The sequence below is a fragment of the Canis lupus genome, chromosome 31 (assembly GCF_011100685.1).
Source record: "Canis lupus familiaris isolate Mischka breed German Shepherd chromosome 31, alternate assembly UU_Cfam_GSD_1.0, whole genome shotgun sequence".
In the NCBI taxonomy this organism is placed as follows: Eukaryota; Metazoa; Chordata; class Mammalia; order Carnivora; family Canidae; genus Canis; species Canis lupus.
The window spans coordinates 17666599-17685485 of record NC_049252.1 but is presented as its reverse complement, the minus strand read 5'-3'; the positions used below and the strand labels follow the sequence as shown (position 1 = coordinate 17685485).

Below are 18887 nucleotides of genomic sequence, written 5' to 3'. Positions count from 1 at the left end.
ATGGTCAAATTCAGCAGATATATTTTAGTTCTCACTTTGTTGGTCATTTCTGTTTGCATTTATTATACAGAAAACCTAGAATCTACACTAAAAACCATCAAATTACCCTTGATTGCTCTAGCCTCTGTGACACATGCGTAACACAAAGACTTTGCTTCAAATAATACCTGATTATGTATCTCCTTCTCCATTTCTCTGTCTTTTAGCACTGGCCCTAATTATCTTTCACTTTAACCAACTCACTTTCTCTCCCTGCCTCTATCCTTCTGTCAATGCCCTTGCTCTCTAGTTTTCCTGTTCTTCCATGTCAGCTCATCTCCGTCTCATAGAAGATAGTCCATAGTCCTCCATGATCTGGCCCTACCTGTTTTCCAGCTGTATCTTCACCTAAAACTACTATCACTCCCTCCCCAAAATATCACATCCAGTCACAGTTTTTGGATGCTTTTTCATGTCATACCTCTCTTCTCTTTTGTAGATACTGTTTTATTTCTCTATCACTCTCTCTCTCTCTCTGTTCTGTAAGGCAACACTTTTTCATCAATAGATTTGTCCCAAATACCAAGCATGTCTCCCTTTAAGCCACATTAGGTGCCTCTTCTTATTATAAAATAGTCCATGTATATCCATATAAATTGCGCTTAGTATATGCTTTTGTATCCAACTGCCTCATAAACAATAAAGGACTTTAGTAAAGTTGATTACCTTAAGTTATTACGATAAAAATCTAAGTGCTTTGAGGGAAATGATGTTACATTAAGCCTACTAGTATTTTGAGCATAACATACTGTGAAACATACAGTTAGCACTTCATATGTACCTGTTCAATAAATATACAAATGCAATATAAGTTAATATTGAAACTTCTATCCAGAGTCTTCAGTTGAATTTCCAATATTTTGATAAGGTGATAAAAAAATCATAAGAACGATCACCATCAGGGGGAAGTAGGATTATAAGATGCCTGTGCCACAGTCAGCGAAGTAATTTTAGAAGTACCCCTAGGTTAAACAGTATTTAATTTGCTTATTTTAAGTAGGAAAAAGACTGCATTGCATTGTCTGCTTTTCTGCGATAACAAATGATTCTTAAATTTCAGAGCTTAAAAAAATCATGCTTTAACTTCTTATTTATGTTACGTGTCTGCACCTGCAGACCAGCTGTGACTCTGCTGCACATGTCTTCAACATGATGTCCAAGGTGAATGAGAAGTCTCTCTTTGTGTCATGTTAGTTTCATGTCAGAAGGAAAGAACAGGATAAGAAACATGTGATTCTTCTTGCAGCTTATTTCAATCATAATGTATACTGTGTTTGCTTATACGCCATTGACCAGACCAGTCACATCATCAATTGGGTGGGGATGCATAACTCTCCCACCAGAAGCACCATAATCCACATATCATTGAGCAGTGATATATAACCTTTTCAGCGGAGGAGAGAAGTATTTGTGAAAAACTGTACACAGGCATTAAAAAATATAGTAAGAAAGTCACTGAGGAAGTTAAGAAAAAAAATATTCCTGGGGCATCTGGGTGTCTCAGTCAGTTAAGCATCTGCCTTAGGCTCAAGTCATGATCACAGGGGGCTGGGAAGAAACCCTGCATCCGTCTCCCTACTTAGTGGGAAGCCTGCTTCTCCCCCAACCTGCTGCCATACCTCTTGCTTGTGCTCTCTGGCTCACCCTATTCTCTGTCAAATAAACACATCTTTAGAAAAAAAAAAAAAAAGAAAAGAAAAGAAAAGAAAAAATATTCCTAACATTTAATACTGCTGGTACCACAGAGGAACCTAGCTAATATATCTTTCAACTAATTATTGAAACAAAAAGTATGAATTGGAAGAAAGGAAATTTGAGGGAAACATTTTCAAAAGCAAAATATAGAAGAAAGAGAAGAATTTCTTCCAGAGCCAAGATTTTACAGGAAGTAGTGAAATGTACATAAGGAGTTGCCTGGAGCCTTTGGTCAGGACTCCAGTGTACTTGAGGAATAGGGGACAAGTAAAGGAGGTCCAGGATAAAATCCAGATCAGTTAGGATAAAAATTATTAGCAATTAAGAGAGAGGGCTTGCAACATAAATTAAGGAAAAAGTCATAGAACAAATCAAATTTGTAATTAAAAAGAGAGATAAGATAATGTGGATAAAGCTATTGCTTTATTATTATTATTATTATTAATTATTTTTGTACCCTTGAACTTTTCATTGAAACATCTTTAAGAGGTTTTATTAGAGAGAATTAATAGGGGGATAATTCTAATAAGAGTTCAAAATGTAAAAGGAACCAGTAGTCAGTAAGCAGCACCAGAGTCAATAAGACCAGAACAGAATGATTTTTCTGGCTGAAGTAAAGGCAAAATGTGAGAGAAAAGCACAGATGAACTGGTGGCATTAGTCAATGCATTCCCTTGACAGGGTCCAACTGCATCATCCAGAAGTGAAATAAATCAATGGCTGATTTTTGTGAACACTGTTATTTTGAAGAGTAGTGGCACCAGGAACTCTAAGGTATGAGTGTCTGTGACCAGAAAGGGAAAATGTGACTAATTAGAAGAAGCAGAGATAAAGCAATGATCGAGCAAAGGTCAGATTAGGATCTGTAGTTGATTCTGTTAGAGGAAATTGGGATATGGAAGGAGAATGATTTGCCTGACTTTGGGAGGCTCCATCTGATGCAGGCAGAACAGAAAACCGTCTACATGATTGATTTGAGTGGTACAAAAAAAATAAAATCTCATGTTTATCTACTTGTGAACCCTGACATAATAGGAATAGACATTCAGAACTAAATATTCCACTTTGAGCGTACACCACGATGGACTTGAAGATTCAAACTTTGTTAACCCAACACACTCATACCCAAATAATGCCTCTTTTGAAATAAATGTAATCATGTATAAACATTCACAGCTAAACTAGTATGGAAATGGATTAGAACACTTATTAAGTGTATTACATGAGAAATTACAATAACAAAATAGTTAATGAAGGGTGAACATGCTATGTTGGCTAGATAACATTTCTTTTGTAGTATCAGACTTCAGTTAATGTTTTAGTGTAAAATATGTGCATAATTTGACATATATATCCATATATATAACATATAATAGTAAATATTTACATACTGCCTCCAAAACTTTATATGTAAGAATATTATAATCCCCATTTTCATAAAATAATACTCAGCACAATGATTTGTCTGTGACAAAATATACTTAACATATGCCAGCTTAAATTATTTTGAAAATAAAGCACAGTATAAAATGTCAATAATTAAACAGTGTAAGTTATCTTTGTTTACTGGACATAATAGAAATAGTTTAAAGATGCTTAATGGTAATAGAAGTAGATGGGGATACAGATATAGATACACATCTACACTTTAAACTATTTTTCATGCACTGAAACTGTTCCCTTGTGTTGAAGGTCAAAACATCTGGGGTATGGTACTCTTAATAGATACTGGACTCTGCATTTCTAAAAGAGAAAAGCTTCTTCTCTGAAAGCCTGGCCCTTTGGCCTCCTTCATGAGCATGTGCAATTTTTACCAGCCTGTCTAGTTTTCATGTCATACCATCTGGTCTATTCCATTATATTATCCATAAATCCCAATGAATTACAACTTGGAGAAGGAGAGAAAAAAGATAGCAGTATTTTAATATTCTCCTTCTCCTTCAGCAAGAACTTTGTGGTTAAACTCCTTTGCTGCAAGTAAGAAAAGACCAATGAACTCTTTTAGATTTATATGAGATTCCTAGTATTCTCCAGTCTTCAAGACCCTGGAGAGAGAGAGCTCATGGTGGGATGGGGATAGAATACAGAAGAAGACACAGATTCATTTCTCTGTCCTTGCTCTAACTCACAGGAAACATGTGGCTAACTCCTTAATATTATATTTTGTCTATTCTAAAAAGAACAAATGACATTCTGCTTACAGAATCCTATCATTATAGTTATCACTAACTTGTTATTTTACTTTTTGTGGTGGGAGGGGTAGCAGGAGAGGGAAAGAGCATTTAAGCAGGCTCCATGACTAGTGCAGAGCCTGATGTGGGGCTCCAACTCACAACCCTGAGATCATGACTTGAGCTGAAATCAAGAGCCGGATTGTTTAACCAACAGAGCCACCTAGACACCCCTAACGTGTTATTTTCAAGAAGAAGAAAAAACAAAACTGCATTTGTGTACTGTTACTACTTGTATTTCCATATGGCTGAAGCGTAGGCTGCTCATAGCTGAATGTTAGGGAAGAGGGGCTGGTGATCATAAAAGGATTCCTATAGCAAAAAAAGTGGTTTTGATTTTGGCTCAAAGGTAATGGGAAGCATTGACAATTTTAAGTGTTGGAGGGCTGGATGGAGAAAAAGTTGTTGAAATCATGAGACTAAGAGTAAAGGAAAAAGGTTGTAGCAATTCCAGAAAAAAAATTTTTTTTGAAAGGCTCACTCTTATGGAGGGATATCATAGTAGAATATATTTAAAGATGTTAAAAGTATGCAATGCACATGTCATTTACAGATTAGATTACCAAAATGGAGACAACCAGGATAACATTAATATATCATCTGGGCTCACAGAATGTCATGTTAACACAGGCAGGAAATATAGCAGGAGAAGCCAAGTTTGGAAGAAGAGATGTCATCGTGATATCATAAACTTAGTTATCAATCTCCCTGTGGAATCAATTATTAAATTTAAATTTGAGAAAACCTACAAAACTGTTAAATAGATTAGTTTAAGCAACAAGTGATTCATGCAATTTAAAAGTAAAATCTAGTATGATACTTTACTAGGTTTCATTTAGCATTCTTTCAACAACTACAAAGCCAGAAAAAGGCAGCTAGTGTCTTAGAGAATCTTTGTAAAAGAAGAGGATGGTGTTAAATAAGTCACGGATCCTGTCCTTGAGGCTACACACAATGTAACAGATTCTATTGCTGGGATGAGGAGATTTCCTCCAGGTAAAGAAGAGGTGTATTAGAATGCTGCGTGTGCATGGCTGCCCTTTCAATAAACATATTCCCAACATGCAATAATAATAAGATACATACAAAGTATTCTCTGCTTACCATTAACAATAACGATGATATCACGGAAGTCAATTTCTCCCCTAGCCTCTACTCTTCCTTCACACCTGTATATACCTTCATCACTTTTATTGATGTTGAGAATCTGCAGATTATTGTTGGCTAGCATAGCAAAGCGATCTGGAAAGTAAGCAAAGGGGAGGAAATGATATCAGTAATTGAAAGCAGAGTCCAGTGTGCTCTAAATTGCTAAGAGTTAAAATATGGCACTTGTCTGACACTATTAAACTTTTCATCAACAAACAAATTCAAATTTGAAAGTAAAATGTAATTTCATGGCTTCAATTTTCCACTCCACACTGCCTTGTTACACCTTTTTTTTTTTTTTTTTCTAAAACACATTCAAGACTTTATTTCCACATAAAACGGTCAGGCTATTATTTCCCCCTTGGTACTCTGAATGCAGAAATGATACACAAAAGAACAATGCTGAGAGATTAGATATTGCAAACATGAAGACATTTTGACTGCAAATATGTAGCAACTTGTGTATGGGAAAGGGTTAGAAAATTGAACAGTCTTCCTCACACAATAATTAAACTAATAATTTTGTATACTCTGAGGAGGCAGCTGAATGATACAATAATATTCAATTCACATAGAGGATATATAAAATGGCCACATACTGAATTTATTTGAATTTTTTTCTGAATGCAAGATAATTCACTTTAGGAATGAACAGATTAGACTCGATTATTTTTATTTGAATATTCCATTTTACATGTGAGTATATGCACATGAATATACATTAAAAATAAGCTGTTACAGGGCATGCATTAGTAGATTGCTTAAAATAATCTGGCTGGCCTAGGCATCATCTCAGCCTGACAGTGCTTCTAGAAGGTCTGGCCTGATTTTTGAATCATCACAATTTTATCGTAGTGCTAAGACCTTTTCTCTTCTTATCAAGTAAAGAATAGTCTGATATCTGGTCCTATTTTAAAACGTTGCAAAAGCAGTATCTTAAATTTCATTAATTAATACATCATTAAACATCATCTATTTGGTATGTACAGTATTTGAGATGCTTTGGTAAATATGAGAAATATGTCCTTGACCCCCTTGGACCTTTTGGTAAAGTAGAAACGCCGATTAGTTTAAGGTATTCATCTCTGGGATGAACTGTTTATTGTTATACCATTGAAATTTACTTTTTGGATCTACTCCAATGTTTACTGCTCTTTCCTTATCTGGTGGCTTGGTAGGTTAGGGCAAACATGGAAGGCACATGAGATAAAGGTAGAGCCTCCCTCAGCCTAGAGTGATGAATGGATGCATTGGGTACAGTCCTACCCCTAGATCTGCTGCTAACTGGACTTTGTATAAATGAGAAATTAACTACTTTGATATCAGCCAGTTTGGAGCTCAGTTCAGATTTGGGATTGATCTGCTATCGTGTTTCCTTAATGCAACTCCTTAATACCATATCGATTCTAGTTTGGGCTACAAACACAAATAGGGGAATCATCAGACTAGGACTTTGCTTCATATGGGTAAGCAAGAGATAATTAACACAGAATGGAAATATCTAGATTCAGAAGATCCCAGAGACAGAAATGTTGATTATAAAGCAACAACCATGATTTTCAGCTCAGAAGGCACTGCTTTAGTCAATCACACATAACTCTGGATATCAGAACTATTTGATTATTAGAGACTATTTGTTTCACTCAATTATACAGAAGTTTCATTATTAAAATGCAAATTTTCATTACTGCATTAAGAAAAATAAATAAAATAAGATAATACTCAGTAAGTGATCTGCTTTATGTTTCTTTAGGCAAATTGTTTTCTAGTTCTCTTCTCTTCTCTTCTCCTTCCCCAGCCACTGATGATTGGTCTCATCTACTCTTATGGCTTCAATCACCATCTATATTTTGAGACTAGCAATTTTTCTTCAGACCAGACCATTAAATGATTATAAAAGTGTTTAACAGTAGACTGGATGTCGTTACTCAAAAGGACTGTAAGTACTTCAAAATCATCAAATGAAAAATTTACTTTACTATCTATCCCTGGAATTTTGCATATGGTCTCCCCAGTTCTGTCTTCACGCATCTTTACGTTGAACTATTTGCCCAAGTCAAATTCCTTGAGTCATCCTTGACTTCTCCATCTTCCTCCATTGCATATTTAATCAAACCTTATGTCCTGTGACTTCTGCCTTGATCATTACTTAGTCTAAATCTCCTTCTCCTTCAGCAACTATTTCATTAGGGTTTGAATTGTTATCACTGCCTGGAGTTTTGCCTTGATGACCATCCAATTCATTCTTCTCACTGAAGCATTAATATCTTTCTCAAATTCATATTGGGTCATGTTACTGCCTTGATTAAAATCCTTTAGTGATGTTCCCTTTGGATAAACTCCAGATTCTTTAGCAGGGATGTTAAGGCCATAATCACTTGGCTCAACCTTCCTTTCCAGTTTCCTTTCTTATTAGTCCTTTATGATCAATCCTAGTTTATATTTGTCTATTAGTATGAGTATTCTAGTTGCACTTATTCATAAATCCCCATTATAATGAACTAATTCCAATTTCTTAAAAGCATCATTCATAGTGTCTTTTACCTCCAGGCTGCTGCAGATGGCATTTTCCCCTTCTGAAAAGTCCCTACCACTCTTTGCCTGGCTTATTCCTTTTCATATTTAAGGATTATTTCTCTCTTCAGCAGACATCTTGAACACCCTCCCCTGCCCTAACAGGTTGAGGTATTCTTTTTTTTTAAATCATCCTCTGTCATTGCATTTTTCTTTTCATAGACCTCAATATACCTTTTCATTGATTCTCTATTAATCTTTTCTACTAGAGTATTAGCATTTTTTAAAGGTTTTATTTATTTATTCATGAGAGACACAGAGACAGAGAGTCAGAGACAAGGAGGAGGGAGAAACTCAATCCCGGGTCTCCAGGATCAGGCAGGCCCTGGGCTGAAGGTGGCGCTAAACCACTGAGCCACCCTGGCTGCCCAATTATTAGCATTTTGAAGGCAGTGTACTTATTTACCTTGATAACTATGACTAGCCACCATTCAGCATGCTAAATGGCACACATTAGGTTTTCAACAACTAGTTTAAAATGGAATGAATTTTTATACTGGAAGTAGATTACATGAAAAAATATTGAACAAAATGATCCATAGTTTTTGATGCAAACAAGGTACTTCATTAGGCAATTATAAAGGCATCTAGGATATTTTAGAGATAACTTTCAAACTGGCTGAGTTGAATGAGCAGCTGCAATAGCATATCCCTCCATCCTGAGGATACTAAGTCAAGATATTCAACTTTGTAACAAAGTGGCACATTTACTCCCTAAATGCTTGGGTTCTTTAGCAGATGGATTCCTTTCAACAAGCAACATGGAAAACCTCCACTTCAAATATTCTATTGGAATTTTAATTATGAATACCTGCCATACAGCTGCTACCAAAAGCAAGGCTAATAAGATGGACATTTCCAACCTTTCATTATATCATCTGGAGCCTGCAAACTTTACTCACGTACCACATTAAGGCTTTAGGAAGTTACCTGGACATACTACATTATTCTAAATCTCTTTACATGTTCCTTTCATAGTTATAAATGTAATCTTATTCCATTAGCTTTAATAAAAGGGCCATACAAGGTATAATCAGGTGAAGAATATTATTTCTTATAAATCCATTATGAATTTGCAAATTGCTCCACAATGAACTATGTGGTGAGTTCCTTCAATATTAAAAGATTAGAAAAGTTTGTCCCTCCTCACAATTCACCTAAATCCTTTATATCCTAGAGTTTAAAAGAAAAAAAAATTATTTTTTCTTTGCTTGCCATACAACTCAGAGCCATGTTTCATTTCATGCTTACTCTAGACTAGTCACTTCCCCTGCATTGGATTTTTTGGTTGTTGTTGTTCTAGTTATAGCCGAGTGCATATAATTCTGGTAACACTGATTCTTGAGATTTCAAAACTCAATGAGAAGGGAGGATAAAGATGAATGTCATTGTGTTGAGAAACTGATATACACAACATTCATTCATTTAAAAAATATTTATTATGTGCCTAAAGTCTTATTGAAACTCAACAACTATTGTTGAAATTGGAGATAATAACCCATTGTTTACAGATAGGGAATCTGAATTAGATACAGAGCACTTAGAAGATTCAAAGTTTCTAGGCCAAGGAAAGGAGTAGAACCATAATGGCATTCCAGCTTCAAATCATCTCATCCCTGGATACTGGGAAAAAAAAAATGTGTGAGCTGTATCACAGAAGCAGCGCTCCTCCGTCACCAACACACTTGACTATCAATCTCTGCTTTGAGGCTTTTATTCTACGTGTCTTTTAAAAACTATAATTCATTTCAAAACCTTCATGTAATTAAGGTTCACAATAAACCAGATGCACACTTGAAGTCTAAGATGAGGCAATCTGAAAATGTTTAGACATTGTCATTTAACTGCTATAAAAGAATTGCCTTTTCTTTACTATTGAGGTAAAAATTGCTGAAAATACATTGCACAATGTACTCATGTGATTTGTTAATAAGATATAAAGCAGTTATCCTGAAATAAAGTCAGAGGAAATAAAGTATTATTTCTCACTAACTTATTATAATAGAAAAAAGAGAGGTAGTCAATAAATGACAAGGTGCTGAAAATGCTAAGACCAGAAAAATTGTCTCAAAATTTAAAAAAAATGACTATTAAACATGATTATGGCACATTCTCTGTACATATTCAAAAATAGATACTATCTGCTCTCTCTCCTTTATGCTATAAGTTTTATCTCCTAGAAAACACACAACGGAATCATCCAAGATGGAGAGTATTTAAAAAGATTCAATTATTTTGTAACTCTCTGCAATGCAGGTGCATTGAAAAATATTCTAAATTGAAAATGCTTCCCAATGCACAATGGTAAAGTAGCATAATATAAGCAAATTATGCTTTCAATTTCAGATGTCATATTATTCTGGAATTTTAGCTCAATCTGAATCAAAATTATGAAGACAATTTGAATGAATGTACTTTTTTGTCTATTATCCATATGCATTTTACCATAATATTTAGAACACGTAGATGTCTCTGAAAGAACAGTGCCAGAATAATAAACAGGATTCTTATAGATATTATTATAAGATTATGTAGATGAGCCTACGGGATGATGTTTGAACTATAATATGTAGAATTTGAATGGATCAGGATTGATTCCTTCACTCACTTATCTTTATACTGTTTGTACTAACTTTTTCTTGAATAAGATAGAGTCAGCAAACTTTTTTTGTAAATCTCCAAATGGTAAGTCTTGTAGGCTTGGTAGGTTACACCATCTGTGTCATAGCTGCTCTACCCTGTCCCCAAAGTGGCCATGCATTCTATGTAACAGTGAAGTTTGGCTGCAATCTCATGATACCACACAAAAATAGCAGAGGGGCTGAATTCAGCCCAAGGTCTATGGTTTGCCAATCCCTACTTTAAAACTTTAAAGTCCTCAGAACAGTTATTTGATGCTCAGGATTAAAAAAAAAATCTATATTCAACAAGGTGGATCCAGTCTTTCTAAAAATTGCAATGTTATTAGAACATATAATTTAGGGAGTTACCCAAATACTAACTGTCGGAAAGAGCGGTGACTTCCTCATTATGATACAACCAGCTGACAACAGGGGCAGGTGAGCTGCTGACTCGGCAAACCACTTCTGCATCCTCTCCTTGTTTGAATTCTTGAGGAGATACCACTTCTTTGAAAGTGAGTTTTTCTGTATCAAGAAAGTAAAACAAACCATAAAAGTATTATTGCTTGCTCAGTTCTCCCGATAACATATTCCAAAATCTGTGCTGATTGATGCTATGATTAAATCATTAGTTAACTCTAGATCTTTTAAAACCTTAAGTCAAATAATGTAATTCCTCTACCCAAGAACTTCACATCTCACTGAGAAGAAAAGTCAAAGTCCTCACAATGCCATATTAGATCCTAAGTGAACTGGAGTCAACCCACAACTTGGATCTCAATTTCTTCTCTCTTTTCCTAGTACCTGTGATCCAGACAAACTGTCTTTGCAATTCAAGGAATTGCGTTTCAGGTTTGTTCTCATCCTCAGGCACTTGTGATCCTTTGAATTCCTTCAGATTTCTGCTCAACCTTCACGAATAAAATAACTATCTCCCTTGCTAATCCACTTCTCTCCATCTCTTTATCTTATTAACTTTTTTTCACTATAGAATTCTATAGCATGTATATATGGCATCCATGTATTTTTCTAAGCTCATTCATTGCTTGTCTTTCTCTGCTCACTAAAATATAAGCACCAAGTGGCCAGTGACATTTCCGTTTTAATGAGTGTCTAGGACTCAGAATATTGTCTGTTATGTAGTAGACACCCAATAAATGTGTTGAAAGAATGAATGAACATGGGTATTTATGCCTGTTGATAAGTTTTCACAAAAATAGTTCACTGTTTTTGCCAGGAAAAATAAAAAAGTCATTTCTTTAGTTTACAAAACAACACCAGGCATCTTCAAAATGCCAGGCATCATTCAAAGTAAGGAAAAATCTTTCCAAATACTATGTCTGTGAAAGGATCACTTCAGTTAATTTTTTTTCTATTTATGAAATAGGTACAGTAGAGTCACATAAATAGGTCCACTAACTTTTCTTAAGGAGCTTAGAAGCCAAAAGGAGTGGGGTGAAAATCTAAATCAGAAACAGAGAGGGCAGTAATATGCCAACAATTTGCCCTGGGCATCAAAGAGGAAGTCATGCTGTGGGAATGCTTTGCCTTTCTTTTCCTTCCTGTCTTATTTCAATAATGATAATAATAATAATAATAATAATAATAATAAATCTATAAGGAAGAGATGTCTTATGACTTAGTATTTAAAATTTTATAGATTTTCACATATTTTTCTTAATACATAATAGAAATACTATCACGTAATAATTTTAAGGCATTGTTCTAAGCACTGTACAATATTAATTAATGTACTGCTCAAAATAACTCTGTGTATGAGGTAGGTAATAGTATTATATCCATTTTATAGATGACAAAACTGAAGACAGAGAGGATAGGTATTTGCTCAAAGCCACTAAAGTAAGTGATACAGCCTAGGGAGTCAACAGGCTTTACAGTGTTCTTAAACAGGTTAATGATTCCTGGGCCACTACAGTGGTGCAGTCAGTTAAGCACTGGACTCTTGGTTTGGGCTCAGATTGTGATCTCAGGATCATGAGATGGAGCCCTGTGTCGGGCTCTGTGCTCAGCCTTGTGTTGGGCTTCCTGCTCAGCAAGCAGTCTACTTAAGACTGTCTCCCCCCCCCCACCCTTGCACCCTGCCCTTCTCCCTCTCTTTCTTTAAAATAAATAAATAAATCTTCAAACAAACAAACAAATAGGCTAAGGATTCCTAAGTGTAAGAAGGGAGAAGGAATGCAGAGAGTGGGCAATCTCAAGTCATAAAATGAGGTGTAAGTGTGGAACCTTGTTAATGAAAATTCTGATGCTGAAGAATTCAGCTAGATATTATTCTCCAGTAGATGAGTTTTCAGTTTTTTGTGTGTCTACTCTTCTTCACTGACCTTTACTCAGTTCTCATTCTAGACTGTTCAGTGTTACCATATATGTTATTTCACTTGTTCTAATCCTGAACTTTATTTTAGAATGAAAAAGTACTCCCTATAAATTTCTTAACATTAAATAATCTACTGTTTTCTATTTGTCCAACAGATGTTTAATGGGTGGAGAATATTAAAACATTTTCATCTCTCTTATTTAACCAACAGAAGTGGCTCCATCTACGTGTTTATAATAAACTATTATCCATTATCCACTCTATTTTAGAGATGCACTATGGTAAAATATGAACAAGCTGATGCTTGTAATGGTCTTAGAACGTTGCCTATCACATAGTTCTTCATGGGTGTTATTTTTTATTAAACACATTTTTTGTTCAAGTTTTTATACAACCACAATTTCAATCAACTAATAAATGCATGACTTACGGTAAATTTCCAAAACAACTGTAGCTTCTTGTGTCTGTCCTTTGGCATCTGTTGCTTGACAACGATAGATCCCTGCATCCTCTATGTTCGCATTATAGATGGTTAATCGTGATCTAACACCTTCCTTTTGCACTGCTACTCTCTGGGTTGAAATTATCTTCTCTCCTTGAGGATTATACCAATCTATACTCTCAGGTTCACCAATTGCTGCAAAGAGCAATGGAAAAGAAATGTTTGAAAATATGTTTCAAGTGTTTGTTTTGGCATTGACATTTACTATTATGTAACAATTTTTAACAATTTTTGGGGAAAATGTAAATAAGAGAAGGCTGGAAGTCTGAAAAATCTTACGAAATTGAAAGTAAACACAAATGTTAGCACACATGTTCATTCGTATTTATTCAGTGTTGAGAATTCAATCCTGTTTGCATAAGCAAAACCCAGAAGTTCTATAGGAAACTTCCAGTATGGTATTTAAGCTCTGATAGTTGAAATTTTACCATAGCAATCTATGAATTATTACTGCAGTTAAGTTACGAAGCTTGCTTTGGCCACCGAGTCAGACATAAATTAAATGTGATCAATACATCTGAACAGAAACACGATTACTAACATGATTTCACCTGTTCCCAATTCTCCTTGCTAGGGTCAGGAGATAGCACTTTTTTCCCAATTAAGTACAGCTCATAACAATGTAAATCTTACACAAAATAAACTTTGGCTTTTGATAATACTGAATTTGGAATTAATTTCCCAAGTTGTTAAACATATACAGATAAGGTTAATAATTATTTTTTGAAATGGAGTCCTAATCTCTTTTCTCAAATGAAATGAATAATTTCATCATTTTAATCTAAAACTGTTAACTATTTAATCATACGATAATTAGAATACATTGAAATGATACTTCTACTGTTAGGCAATTACAACCAAATCATTATAGGGTAAACATTTATTTAAGTTTTCCAATTTAGAATCCAGGTTCTTATCCTCTTCATAAAAACTTCCAATATTTGCTTTTACTCACGAAAAGGATGTATTTCACCTAATTAGTTGAGAGATAATTTGTGGAAGCAGTATATGCTATTAACTCAAAAGTATCAGGGGAAAATGCATAAAGTTAACTAACATTGGCAGGACAACTTTGAAAAACATTGTTCCTTCTTATTTTATTACCAAGAAATGGCTTTACGAACAAATTATTGTGCTTACCATATCAAATTAGACATGCTTGAGCAAAAAGTATGAAAGACAGTTTAGTTAAATCTTAAATGGATATTAGATATGTTATCTTCAGTTCTTTCTGGACAGAACCATAAAATCTTAGAGTTATGGAATGACTCATTTGGGGGAGGTATGTGTTTTAATTCCTCTCTCCACAGAGAAGTTACAAATGAATAATTTAAATGAGTAGCACTTTAAATTTGAACAGTACAAAAATCTCATTTTATACAGTAACTAGGATATTCTGTGAAATATTTTGGGCATTCTTTTCCTTAATAATATGGTATAAAATTCCATTATCATGGAGAGTTTATTATGGATTTTCATAGAGCAGCCATGATTCTCTTTTTATGTCATCTCTAACAACTACTAATTTCCAGTGAAACTTTCTATGTTATTTATTAAGACTAGACTATTGGACATACTGATAAATATCATTAAATTTTGTATTTTCTTAAAAATGTGGTATACAAATTCATTTGCTAGTTATGACATACTTTTATTTAGCTCTCTGAGGGTCCGATATATCAATTTTGGACATATATTTTATTGAGTTCAGATGTCTATGCTTTAGTGTGTTAGGAAACTTCAGAGTCATATCAACTTGGTCAGCACTGTAGTGGAAAAAATATATGAAAGCATTCCGACTTGCAAGGGTTTCCCACATCTGATTTTTAGACTCTTGTTTTATTACTGTATTTAATGTATATAAGGAAATTTACATGACAACAGTATGGCTCTTGGTTATGCAACTTTATACAAGGAAAAGAAAATATTTCATTATTTTATCTTATTTTAAGAGCGAAACTTAGTACCACTGAATGATGTTAATTCATTCTTTAAAATTATGTCTTAATCTGACCTTATGTAATACCTACAGAGGTAATAACATTATATAATTTAAATCGCTGTGTATATACAAAATTTTTAACTACTATTCTGTGAATATGTGACACAATTGAGCTGTGTGTGCATATGTGCACTTGTGTATATAAAACATGGATGAGATTCATAAACAATGATCTACTTTCTTATGCTAAAGCTCTGCTAACATAATAAATGATGATAAACCAATATCTCACTTCCTCTCTGCCTTTCTACTTGTCAATATGCAAAAATATGTATCAATAGACCTATTAATTCAGACCTTTAGGAAGGCAAACATATGAAGAATCATGGCTTCTATTAGTTTTTTATAAAATGTGATATTACACATTCATAATTCATGTAATATATATATAAAATAGTATATATTATTTATAAATTTTATAACTTTCTATCTTTATTGATTTTAATAATGATGTAAAAATCATGCAATTCTCAAGACTTTTATAATTCATTTTATGTCAGAAATGCCTATTTTAAGCCAATTTTGAATGACTTAAGCATAATCAGGAATACAAACAATTTTAAAATACTCTAAAAAGTTGGGATGCCTGGGTGGCTCAGCTGTTGAGCGTCTGTCTTCAGCTCAGGGCATGATCCCAGAGTTCTGGAAGTCCCACATCCGGCTCCCTGCAAGGAGCCTGCTTCTCCCTCTGCCTGTGTCTCTGCCTTCTCTCTGTGTGTCTCATGAACAAATCAATAAAATCTTTAAAAAAATAAAATACTCTAAAAAGCAATTCTGGCACTGGATGAATACTTTTTAAAACTTTGGCTATGAAGGCTTGTATGCATAAAAATGAATTTGATGAATATAAATAGAAGTCAAATGTGTGCATTTGTGAGCTCTATAGTACTCTGAATTAGAATTCATTGCTTAGGTATTTAAATGTCTTCTGAAAAAAATCTGCATATGCATGATTAAACTAAATGAGGTCCATAAACCTCCCACAGGTATTATGATATATGATATTTTTGATTAATAGTCTCAAAATTCTTGCAAAAAGTTTTGCTGATTCAATATTAACTTTTTTTAAATTCACTTTTCATAAGGATAGATTTGATTTTCTTTGTCCCAAAGTTTTCACTCAGGTACAACTATAATGCAGTGTGCCATATCTAATTTATTCATTATATATTTACAAAGATAATTCAGTTATAATATTTTCATTCATCCTCATATTACCATTTATACAAGAATAATATTTGAATTTATTTAAGTTATTGTGCATACAATATATTTGCTAATAAGTTATTTTCAAAATAAATGAGCTAGTTTGTTTGGCAGGAAAAATTAATAACTTGGAATTAACAAATAAAATTCATACTTTTTAACATGCAAAATATGGTTATTAACACTTCCCAGTCCCATAAGCCCAATGATAATAAGGTTTTATTTTCAGAGAATTTTTCACTATCTAAATTTTGCAAATATATAATATTAAATTATTAAAGCATAAAACAAGTCATCATCTGAAAATATTTGTAGAAATACATACCTGTACATGTGAAGAATTTAGATTCGCCCACACTAAGCTCTACTTTGCTAAGTGAAATTGTCACTTGAAGAAGAGCTGAAAAAAAATTAAATAATAATTTAGTATGGCTTTCAACATGAATTCTAAGATTTTATTACATGATCTATAAACTCCACAGTCCAAACAGAAATTATTTTCCCTGTAAATTTTTGTTACCTGTAAAAAGAAATGGAAGTTTTATAAAATACAATCTTATTATAAAATACAGTCTAACAGCATTATGTCTGATTAGATGTAATTCACAACCAGACCAAATATAAGACTTATTAAATCTAACATGTTGAAATTTGTTGATCATGTAAATAAGTAAATTCATATTCACTTTCATATTTGCATTCTTGGTTGTATATGTACTACCACATTGGGCAATAATTACAGAAAATGTTTGCCTAACATATGGAGGCTTGTTTGAAAGAGTAAATCTTATACTGTCATCATAACAATAAAAATATAAACTACATTTTAACCATCTACTAAAATATTTCCATGAAAAGAAGAAAAATATTACATAAGAAATGTGAATGAGCATTATTTTCAGAAGATAAATAAATAAGTGAAGGAACCAGGAAACTAGTAATAAAATAGAGATGTTCAATAAGTTTGTTGTCAAAGTTGAAATTAAATAGCTGAATATTCTAAAATTTTAGAAGGTAACTAGAATTATTATTATTATTTTTTAAATATTTTATTTATTTATTCGTGAGAGACACAGAAAGAGAGAGGCACAGACACAGGCAGAGGGAGAAGCAGGCTCCATGCAGGGAGCTCCATATGGGACTCCATCACAGGACTCCGGGATCAGGCCCTGGGCTGAAGGCGGCGCTAAACCACTGAGCCACCGGGGCTGCCCCTGCTTTTTTCTTTGAATCTTTAGTATGCGCTTTTCCAAAATCTAATCTTGTGATTTCCAACCCTCAGCTAGAATTCCGTTTGGACAACATGTTTTAATTTCAAATTTCCTATGTGCAAACTGAACCCATTTCCCTTCCACCAAAACTTGCTCTCTGTTTATATTCCATGTTTTGGTCACCGTCAATCAGTTTTCAAGTCTTGGAGATACAGCCTCTGAAATATCATTTGCTTGCATTCTTATTAATTTCCAATACTTTTCCCCTAATACATGTACTCATTAATTTTGATGTGAGACGTTTATTTTAATCTGAGATGGTGATATATCAGATTATTTATTTCTTTTTCTGACTTTTCTCTCTTCAATCTCTTTTTCCATGAAGTATTTCTCAGGCTGTTGTATGCATAAGTTTCTAAAACTGTTCAATTTCACCTTCCTAGTTCAAAACTCCTCAAAGTGGATTTACTGAGCCCACTTAATTATTATACAAATTTTAATTGAAAGAAAACTTACCTTTCCAAGTTTATTTCCAATTAATCTTTCTCAATGTTCTGAAGCTAGAGACAACTGCAATTAATTATCCCTGCCCTTTCTCCATGGACTCTTATTTTCCTGCCACTATGTATTCACTCAAACCTATTTCCTCTGGCTTTCTCTCCCTTTTTCACATGGCTGGCTATATTCTATCCTCAAAGCAAGAGTAAAATATCAATAACTTTACAAAACATTCTTTGATAGTTTCTTTATGCTATCAATAAATAAATATCTTTGATCATTAGGCATTTTCATCAAACTTACATAATAGCTACTTATATTAATTTCTCTACCTTATTTAAATGTAAATTTCTGAAAGTGAAGGCTCATCAACCTCACTTCTGTTCCTTGCTTAATTAAACTGATAAAAAATATGACTATATGGCAGAACAATGGATAAACACCAAGAGCTTATTACATGGCAGATACAGGACACTGACATTATTGACATTATAAAATTTTGGAATGACTTCATTCCCTTAAATTGAATTTAAGTATATCAGACAGTTTGAGAAATGTCTGCCAATTGTTGTTTAAATAATTTCCATCTTTGGTCTTTGTGGTAAATTTGCTTTCTTAAGGAAAAGTTTATAGAAAAGACAAAACTTGAAGGATGTAAGCACTTTAAATGTTAAATATAGTTCTCGATAATTTTATATTAATTTGCTGATGTGTATAATAAATATCCTATCATTGTAATAAAATGGAATTGAGCCTGAAATTAATTAGTTAATTTATATTAAAATACTTGGTTAATTTTTCATTAAGCAAAACTATCAATT

The 18887-nt window shown here is 33.6% G+C and overlaps 1 protein-coding gene across 2 annotated transcripts in view; it reads right to left on the bottom strand.

Moving 5' to 3' along the window:
* The window catches only part of NCAM2 (neural cell adhesion molecule 2), a 515517-nt gene that overhangs the window by 204334 nt on the left and 292296 nt on the right, over window positions 1–18887 (bottom strand). For both annotated transcript variants that reach the window (XM_038581267.1, XM_038581268.1), the window contains exons 2-5: window positions 16683–16757; window positions 13078–13284; window positions 10691–10834; window positions 5070–5207 (exon numbers count right to left, since the gene is read on the bottom strand). In XM_038581267.1, coding sequence (XP_038437195.1) covers window positions 5070–5207; window positions 10691–10834; window positions 13078–13284; window positions 16683–16757 — 564 coding nt within the window. The remainder of the gene's footprint in view (window positions 1–5069; window positions 5208–10690; window positions 10835–13077; window positions 13285–16682; window positions 16758–18887) is intronic.